Source organism: Perca fluviatilis, chromosome 3, assembly GCF_010015445.1.
Source record: "Perca fluviatilis chromosome 3, GENO_Pfluv_1.0, whole genome shotgun sequence".
NCBI lineage: Eukaryota > Metazoa > Chordata > Actinopteri > Perciformes > Percidae > Perca > Perca fluviatilis.
In genome coordinates this window covers 40,704,865-40,714,894 of record NC_053114.1, presented here as the reverse complement: position 1 = coordinate 40,714,894, position 10,030 = coordinate 40,704,865, and the positions used below count along the sequence as shown (strand labels likewise).

The 10,030-nt window shown below is 38.6% G+C and overlaps 1 protein-coding gene across 1 annotated transcript; it reads right to left on the bottom strand.

Annotated features, from left to right (window-relative positions):
• Positions 1-264: 264 nt before the first annotated feature.
• On the bottom strand, positions 265-9,165 carry LOC120556436 (high choriolytic enzyme 1-like; the record flags this gene model as incomplete). The annotated part of the gene is made up of 8 exons (XM_039796051.1): positions 9,078-9,165; positions 8,269-8,290; positions 8,073-8,123; positions 6,421-6,552; positions 5,204-5,321; positions 3,165-3,343; positions 1,625-1,706; positions 265-337 (listed from the first exon to the last, which is right to left on the bottom strand). Coding segments are annotated over exons 1-8 (711 nt in total), but the record flags the coding sequence as incomplete, so codon positions are not given.
• Between the last annotated feature and the right edge of the window lie 865 nt (positions 9,166-10,030).

The window sequence follows — 10,030 nt, the reverse complement described above, 5'->3', positions numbered from 1 at the left end:
TTTATCCCCAACACTGTCTTTCTGACAACCTGATACAACTTCGGGGGGGGGGGGGGGGATATTTTTTTTTTTTTTTTTTTTTTTTTTTTTTTTTTTTTTTTTATACCAATTTATTTTTTTTTTGTTGGGGGGGGGGGGGGCCAGGGGGGGGGGGGGGGTGTGTGGGGGTGTGTATTCTTTTATAAAAGAAAAAAAAAAAAATATACATTACACACACAGCAAGGAAAGGGGGGGGGGGGGGGGGAGGGGGGGGGTTATTTTTTGGGGCTTTTCAACCTCAAGGTTAGGATTGCTTTTAGCGGTGATGGTTGGCAAGTCGTTTTTGGAAAAGGAGTATCTTGAGTAGCACAGAACACAACATGTTTAGTATATAGACACACACAGACACACACTGGCTGGCTGGCTGGCTGGTTGTACTGTTGACTTATGCCGACCTTACACCAAACAACTTTTCAAGCGATTCCACTGTCGTGAACTAATTTCCAATATCAGAATGAAATCATGAGAGTCTTGCTAGAGTTGGAGCGCTCTTGTTGTCTCAATTGTTTGGTGTAAGGTGGTCATAAAACTCAGTCCGAGTCAGTCTTTTACCCGTCTTGACGTTCCGACAAAATCAAACCTGTTTGATATTATCATAAGTTTTATAACATTTTCATAACATTGTCAACAACCAATGTGTAAGTTCCCTCCAACAACAAACGGAAAGCAGCAAACTGCAACAGCCAGTGTTGTTTATTGTTGCCATGGTTGTGCTAAGCTAAACGTTAAAGAGGGAAAGTTGCTGATTTTCAAACCTTCTGAAGCGAGTCATCCAACGGGAGTTTTACCGGCGCCATTCAGCCAGCGGTAGCTAGCTAGCCTGGTTAAACTTTTCAAAAACAAATCTAGTTATAGTCTTGCAATGTGTGACTCTGCAAGATCCCCAGTCTCTACATATTACAACAGTCTTTAACATTACATGTGAGATGATTGTCTTTAGATGTGAGATGGTGTCAGACTTTAGTCTTTTAAAGTCTTGTAGTGTACAGTAGACATTAGTTTGTTCGCTCTTTTGGATTTTCTTTCCTTTTGAATATAATATAATGACTTACAATACAGCAACCTAATAGATAATATACTGTATATAAATAAACTATAAAGAGAAGTGGAATGTAATTATGTACATTTATTCAAGTACTTAAGTAAAATTTTGAAGTATTTCCATTTATTGCAACTTTATACTGCTACTCCATTTTGAAAGGCAAATATTGTACTTTTTTACTCCTCTACATTTATATGTTCACTTTAATTACTAGTTACTTTGCAGATTCAGATTTATACAAAATATAAATCCAGTGACAAAGTATTTTATATAATTACAGGTTAAACTACACAGCAGTATATACAGTAATTAAAATGAGCTCCATCTTTACCAGCTGCAACATCAAAGTGATGAACACATTGATGCCAATAATTATAATCCAATAATATCAATGTTAAATGAGCCATTCTGCGTATGACTTTAAATGATTTTTTTTAAAACTTGTAACAGTGTTTTAATACTGTAGTATTACTTCTTTTAGGCTACTTAAGTAAAAGATCTGAGTACTTCCACCACAGTGACAATACATTCGAAAACACTCACTTGCTGTACTGCATGACAGAGTTGAAGTCGTAGGGAGTACCCAAGTTGTTAGTTGCCACCTTCTCGAAGTTTGATTCAAATCCTGCACAGGAGAGAACAGACCAAAATATTGAAGCATTTGCCCCTGCTAGTTGGAGAGCAGTCTGTAGATCTCTCTGCTGAGTTGGTTTATTTAAACCACTTTTGTCACGTGCGGTCATGCATGAAACAAAAGATGTTTTGATGGCGTTGTCTGACTGCAGAAACCTTTCCGGGGACCAATTAGCAATTGTTAGCATGTTAGTCTTGCATTGCTAGACCTATCTCCACAGCATTGTGGAGTAAGGTCCGGCTCTACCCAGATACACACTGGGATAGTAGGAAAACACTCTGGGTTGTTAGCAGTTCTTCAAACCAATCACAAGCGTCAGAAGGCGCTAAGCTCTGGTCGCACTAACAGAGGCTCTGTGAAATGGTCTCGGGAAGGAACTTGTTTTGGTGGAACATATGCGCCCCGCAAAAGAAAACGCCACATGAAACATTAAATGAAGTTAACTGTTCACATAATACAGTAACATGAACTATTTAAATTAGCTGGATACATGTTTAAACCTAATTTACTCTTACCAGTGTATCGCCGTGTGTACTTCGTCCACAGCAATCCCACCAAACGGTCCCAAATTGTCCCAGATAGAGTGTAAATGCATAAACATATTCTTTGTAAATCTTTACCATCATTCCCCGAAAGAACCAAGCTGGTATGCCTTAGTCTGGCTATCACCAGACCAAGCTCAATCTTTTAAGATTGAACATTAGTCTGGGGAGTCTGCTCTGTATTTTCTACTGCACAAGAGGCGTGATCAACGGGCGTAGTTCAAATGACTCTGTACGCAATTGGATAGTCCTTCAACCAATCAGACCAACGATGCGAGTGATGTAGCAGCGACAGCGGCATCAACAGTTGCTGCACTTTGGTGGCCGCCATGTTGAATGTAAACAAAAAGCTGCTTAGTCGCTTCTCTATCGTCATCGTCTGAAACCCGCCAATAGCGCGCCAGGTGGATAAGCCAGTTTGTGATTGGTCCCCGCAGATTGGGCTGGGTCTACCCAGTCTAGGCCTGCCTTATAACATGATCCAAATTGTCTTAAAAACCTTCATCCAGACTATTGGCATGTTAACTAACTAATACTTAAATAATTGTTCATTTCTTATACTGCACTATAACTTCTCATATCTCTTATCTGTTTTTATATTTTTTATTGTTTTTAACTGCTCTTTAATGTTTTATGTAAGGCACTTTGATTTTCCCTGTTGCTGAAATGTGCTATAAAAATAAAGCTGCCTTGCCTTGCCTAACATACTAAACTGACATGGTGACCATATTAGACATTATACCTTCTAATTATAAGATAATTAGGAATGCCATCACAAGAATGTTAGCATGTAGATCAAAGCAAATGCTAACAGCCTCAAAGAGCTGCTAGCACAGCTGTAGACACATTCGTGTTGTTACTTTCCTTATGTGTGACTCATTGATCAAGAGGGTATAAGGGAGCTGACCTGGCTCAATGTTCGCCGTGAGGATGGAGACGTAAGAGTCTCTGTCGGAGCGGACATGCTCGTGATTGTAGCCCAGAGCGTGGAGAACCTCGTGCTCCACCGTGGCTGTGTACAGACAACCGTTTTTCAACAGGGACACTTGCTGTACGCCTCCCTGCCGGCCCACGTAGGACCAACACCTGACACACACACACACACACACACATATACACACACACACACACACACACACACACACAAACACAGTTAAATCTCAGTAAAAAACAGGTGTTGTAGATGTATTCTTTGTCTTTTTGTTTTTTGGGGAATCTTGAGCTTAGTCCAAAAAATAAAAAAATTTTTTTTTTATTTCTTCTTTTACATCAGTGTCGGAGACATTTTACTGCAGAATACTTAATACTTTTAATTTTGCTGATAATACTTTTACTTAGCTAGGATGAGGGTTGAATGCAGGAACTTTACCTGTAACGGAGAATTTTTACGTTGTTGTACTGGTACTTATACTTAAATAAAGGTTCGGAGTACTTTTTTTTACAGTTTTTTACAATCACTTTGGCACTAATTTCAGAACCTCAACATAATTTTTCAAAACTCTAGACACAAAACTCACAAACAATTTTTCAAAACTCTAACACTTGTTTCAATTGCTTGGATACAATACACATAAACCTAAGATCATTTGTCCACATTACATTTCAGATGATTGTCTATTCATTTCATTACAGTGATCTAACTATCAATCAATAAAGCTGCTCAAAATGATAAGTAACTGTTGCATTACTCTTAGTTGTATGGAAACAGACAAACAATATTCCATGTTTAGATCATGAAAGTTTCAAGATAACGAGATTCATTGTCACCAACTAGTGTGGAGCATGAACCAATTAGACTACATTATCTGTGGATGCAATATTTCATCATCATTCTTTACTGTAATGTATTACTGTCCCATGCACCACCTTTACTGTACTATTTGCAGTATTGACAGTACTGCACTGTGTGGATGCAGGCCCTTGGAACTGCTTGTCCAATTCTGCCAACTTGTTACTGATGATTCAATTCAATTCAATTAAATGTTATTTATAGTATCAAATCATAGCAAGAGTTATCTCGAGACACTTTACAGATAGAGTAGGTCTAGACCACACTCCCCCCAACAATTCTAATAATTCCCCCAAGAGCAAGCAGAGCGACAGTGGCGAGGAAAAACTCCCTCTCAGGAAGAAACCTCGGACAGACCCAGGCTCTTGGTAGGCGGTGTCTGACGGTGCCGGTTGGGGATGTGATAAACAGAGGCAATAATAGTCACTTTAAAGATAAGGAATAGTGACTTCAAATGATAGTCGTAGTAGTTCATATCGTATCAGTGCGCTGCAGGGCGTTACAGGATGTAACGTGGCCCAGCAGAGCATGGATGGACGTAGCAGGAAGCAGCAGGGTTCAGCAGGACGCAGCATGACACTGCAGGGCACCGCAGAGCTTGGCAGGGAGTGCAGCAGGACCACGGCGACAGCTGCAACCAAGATCTTGGTGCCAACGTGCTCCAGATGATTGAGATATATACGTTATATATATATATATATATATATATATATATATATATTATGTGTGTGTGTGTGTGTGTGTGTGTGTGTGTGTTGTGTGTGTGTGTGTGTGTGTGTGTGATTTGGCCTCCTGATGTATCATACAGTAGCAGACAGGAAATGCATTGGAGATGGCTCAACTAACTTTTTGGATAAAAGCGTATGATCTTTTCTGTGAAATAATCGGAATAGTTTATTTTAAATTTGGTATAGTTACAGTTTTTTATTTAGTTTTTCCTGATTGCCAAGACTTGTTCCGTTTCATTTGTTCTTGTGTCTTTATAGTCATGTGACAAATGTATACATTCATATGAAATGCCTGTGGCATACATATCTTGATTGCCCAGGTTATCCTGAAAAAATAATGTCTATAACTTGACTGTGCTTTGTGTGTGTGTGTGTGTGTGTGTGTGTGTGTGTGTGTGTGTGTGTGTGTGTGTGTGTGTGTGTGCCTACCCAGTTCCAGAGAAGAAGCTGAGGTAATCCTGTTGCGTAGTATGCCAGACAAAGCGAATGCAGGTGAATTGATGGAAGGTCAACAGGCTATTAATGATGATGTTGCGCTCTGCTCTGGCTGCAGAGACAAAGAACAGGCTGCTGAGAAACAGTTCATACCCTTCCTTAAGCATAGAAACATTATTGATTCTAAGTCTCACCTCTTATCTTTGCAAGTTTGCAAACACAGAACTTGGTATGTGTGGGTAATAAATAAAGTCTGCATGAAGTAATAAATCATTCATCCTCTTTACTAGTATCGTGTTTAGACAGTTTTAGTTTTACAACTTACTTATAAAATGGCTTTAATGATATCGCAGATTAAATTTAAAAAAAACTTTCATACTAACCAAATTAAGTAATTTGAGGGAAAACATAATTACACAAAGGGCATAAAGGGTACCAACCAATTAATCGATAGGCGATATAATTTACACATGAAAAATGAGACCTGACATCTTGAATCATGTGGCACTGTTTAACACATCTGCATATTACAGGCATGGTGAAGAAGTGCTAAAAGTTAAGAGATTTTATGATGATTTTATGATGATGTAGTTTGTGGTGCTGTTGAAATGTATTGCTTCACACTGACAGTGTTACTATTATTTACTCTCTCCTCATTGATATAAATTGGGTTGGACAAGTGTAGTCCTTGAGATTGGTCTCGCCTCGGAATTGACAACATTTTTACTAAATCTTGTCTCAGTCTCAGATAAAGAGGACTCAGGATTTTATTTCAAGACCGGGCAAGACCACAACTGCCTTTTGACTGTTTTATCAAGGCATTACTCATGATATGGCAGTAAAATAGGTGAATGAAGAAGAATCCTAATTTGTTTTTAGTGGGAGCATAGATCTTTCAGATCAATTTGAGGAGTGCCTATGGTTAGCATTTTCCACATTTTATCGTGTCATGCAGTGTGGGACTCGCACTGCTCTGGCCCACGTTCAGCCTGGACAAAACGTTGCAACACATATTTTTAAACTGAAATGGGGGTGTGCAGGCAGGGGTGTGCATTTTTCTTACCACGGGTTTACAGACACGTCTCTGGTGATTGGGTATCACCGAACTTGCTAAATTACTTTTGATTTGAGATTTTACATACTGTAGCTCATGATCTTATTTCACTGCAATAACACTTTGGTAGCTCTAAAACAAAGTAACTGCAGCTTACTGTATTCAGAGCCGATGGTGATAGGCACGTAGACGTAACTTCCAGTTTTGGGCCACATGCAGCCTTTGGTCACGCAGGGGTCGGCATTCCTCTTTAAATTTGGCACAATGTCACCGTTCATCAGGAGCGTTTCTGCAGAACAACAAATAAACAGACACTTACGTTTGACGTGTTTGACAGAAATGGACCAATGAGCCAAGGCTTTTTTCAGTTTGGATTAATCCGTCCCTTATTTCTTCTATAAAATGTAAGAAAAAAGTGAGGAAAAAATACTTTTGTTGGACCAACAGTTGAAAACCTAAAGATATTCAATTTACGCTGATATATAAGACAAAAAACAGCAAATCCTCACATTTAACAATCTAAGACCAGCAAAAACGTCCATTACATTTAAGCCATTGCCAAATGAGTTGCTACAAAGCTAATTAAGACTATCAGCTCCACACAACTCTCTGTATTTCTCAGTATGGTTACATTCAGAAGATTGTGGCGTCCAGTGACTTTCCCGCGCAGAAACTCAAGTGAAGATAATTACCTCTTCTGAAGAGTCCATCAAAGAATTTCTAATAAGGGAAGAAGAAGTTCCGATCTCTCGATACTTCCAGCTTCTGAACTGGTTGCACTTCCACCAGAGTTCCACTTGGGGCTCTCAGAGGCGAGTGCAGAATGGATGGGACTCTATGGAGCTATACCCCTCAAAATCCACTTTTCTCAGGATATAATTTTTTGTCCAGTAATTTGAATGTTGCATTCGAAAGGGGAGGCTAAGAAAATACACACTGCTGGGTGTTAGATTTTTTTAAGTGGCTTTTTTGTTCTAAAAAGCCTTTTTAAAATGTCAATGACGTCATAAAAATATACGACCAGAGATACTGCTTTACGGCAAGCTCTGAGTCACTTCCTTTGTTCTCTCGAGGCATCGACAACACAGCTAACAGGTTAGGCTCTCCCTGTTAATACATGTGCTAGAAAGAGGTTTTCTAATGTTTTAAAGACCACACCGAAATATTCACTCTGATATTCTGGTTCTGCTTTTGATTCCATCAAGCAGGATCTCTGGTCATAATCAGTCCTTTACTGACCAATCAGCATTCATTAGCAGAACGCTAGTGTGTTATGGGCAACAATGACTCAACCTGTAAGAAATCGAAAGGACATAGTACTCATTCGTTCAACTTTCGACTTATAACCCATGTTGAACAATAAAATCTGAGATTTCTCAGCGACAATCGGGCGAAAGAGACAAATTTAGCCGTCTAGCTCCATAGAGTCCCATTAATTTTGCACTCGCCTGCGATCACCCCCAGTGGAACTCTGGTGGAACTGCAACTAAATTCAGTACAGTGGGCCGGCTCTGAGTCCATCAGGTTTTTTTTTTAATCCTCCGTGTCTCCTTGGCTACTAGCAACTGCTCGGAAGAGGGGTGGGGGTGGTGCGCGATCAGGTTTGTTGTCATTACTTAGAATTCCTCATGGGGGAGACAGAAACTACGTACAATAGCTTTAATTAATTAGTTCATTGATTATCATTATTATCAACTGTTGACAACTTATTTTATGTTGATCGACTAACTTTTTAGATTAATTTTTCAGCTTGTGTTATGTGTTGCCATCATGTATTTAGAGTTAGATCATATACAACTTCTGTCTTACTTATGCCAGCATTAGCTCTCTCAATGATTTTAGAGACGTCCATCGACTTTTCTGGAAGCAAACAGAGAAAACAGATGACACCAGAAACAATGAATTTAACTTGTCAATTATTTACATGTTAGATGTGAATTGAGAGGAAGAGAAAAGGTACAATTCAAGGTCAATGTTTGAGGAATTATATAATTATTCAACTCACTTGTTGGAGCTCCTGTTGTTCCCTGCAACACAAAGGCACATTGCACATTATTAAATCAGGTTTTCTACCGTTTCATGATAATTTGGTTTCTGTCAAGTGAAAGCCATCCTCATGAAAAAGTGCTTTTAAAATATTGTATTCATTTAAATTGAAGGATAACATGCTCTTTTATGGATTGTATGGATGATATGCAACAATTCTCCTTCATCTTAAAACATAAAATCCTTTAAAAAAACAACTAAATCAGGGGTGTCAAACTCAACTTCACTAAGGGCCACACTTGGAAGTAAGAATCACAACAGGGGCCAGACATGTAGAGTTTATTGACATGCTTTTATTTAATCAAAGTCAAACATATTGGACTGTATTATTGCATGTCTCATATAGCTTTCTCACTTACAGTTATGTCGACATAAAGCCCTAAAAAAAAAGTTCCTTAGCCATCATAGAGTTTTGCAAATCAAGCAAAACAACGATTACATCTTTTACAACAACCTGTTTCACAGCCTAAATATGATAACTCTCTGCTTCTGTGGGAATTCCTGTGTCTCAAAGTCGGCAAATCTGCCAAATTCTGCTTTGAGTGTCACATAATTACAGTTTGAAAAGAGTTTCCCGTCTTTTTTGTTTCTGCACAACTAGGCGGGCCAAAATCTATTGTGAACCTAAATTGATATGCAGGCCGGATCAAAACTTGCGAGGGGCCAGATTTGGCCCGTGGGCCTTGAGTTTGACACATTTAAAAATTGCACCATGCTCATAATAAAGGAGATGTTTTTTACGCCCACAGTTTTAGGAGTCAGACTTACCGGGAGAACGTTCGTCAGCGACAGGAAGAGGACGAGAAAGATCACTGGAGTCATGATGGTGGTCCTCTCCAGTTAAACTGCAAATCTGAAAATAAAGTCAAAATCTGAACAGTTTGGTGGTTAACCCTTGTTTTATCCTCGGGTCAAAAATGTCAGAAATATGTTTTTTTTTCAACCAAATTGCCCAAAAATAACATGGATGCAAGGATGTATATTGTATGGAACCCCTACAACGTTCTTCGCAGGTAAAATTAATGATTACTTTCTTTACATTTTGGGTGTTTTTGTTTTCAATTTCATAGCATTTAAAAAAAAAACTGTTTAAATGGCTTTCAATACAGTATCAAGACTAAACTTTGACAGGTAACCCGTCTGTGATCCACTCAACATCCTCTGATCTTAACTATTAGTCAAAATAATTCATAATTTCTGCTTTGTTTTAACTAAAAAGAAATAGTATAATAAATAGAATAATATAATGTCATATAAATAAGGTTTATTTGAAATTAAATAAGTAATGAAAACATTGAAAAATAAGCGTCAAAAGCATCCGAAAAAGTGTTAAAGGGGTGATAGAATGCAAAACCGATTTTACCCTGTCATAGTTGAATAACGACAGTTCGGTGGGTAAATAGGACATACATATAAGCTCAAAATCCCATTGACACGCCTTTACTATGAAAATTTCATATTTTGAAACTGCCGCTGAAAACGGGCGAATCCCAACAAAGCTGGAAGTTGACGTCAACCTCCCAAAAACCGGAACCTTTGTCAACCCATGGGTGTATTAAGAGAACGGTCACGCCCAACATTTACATAGGCTACACAACTGACCTGAGATCAGTTAGTCTTCTGAATCTAGGTCGTGCAGATCTCAGAAAATGTATACATTGTTCATATGCTATTTTACCATTAAATTCACTTCTGAGAATTTTTTATGCGAGAAATCAACT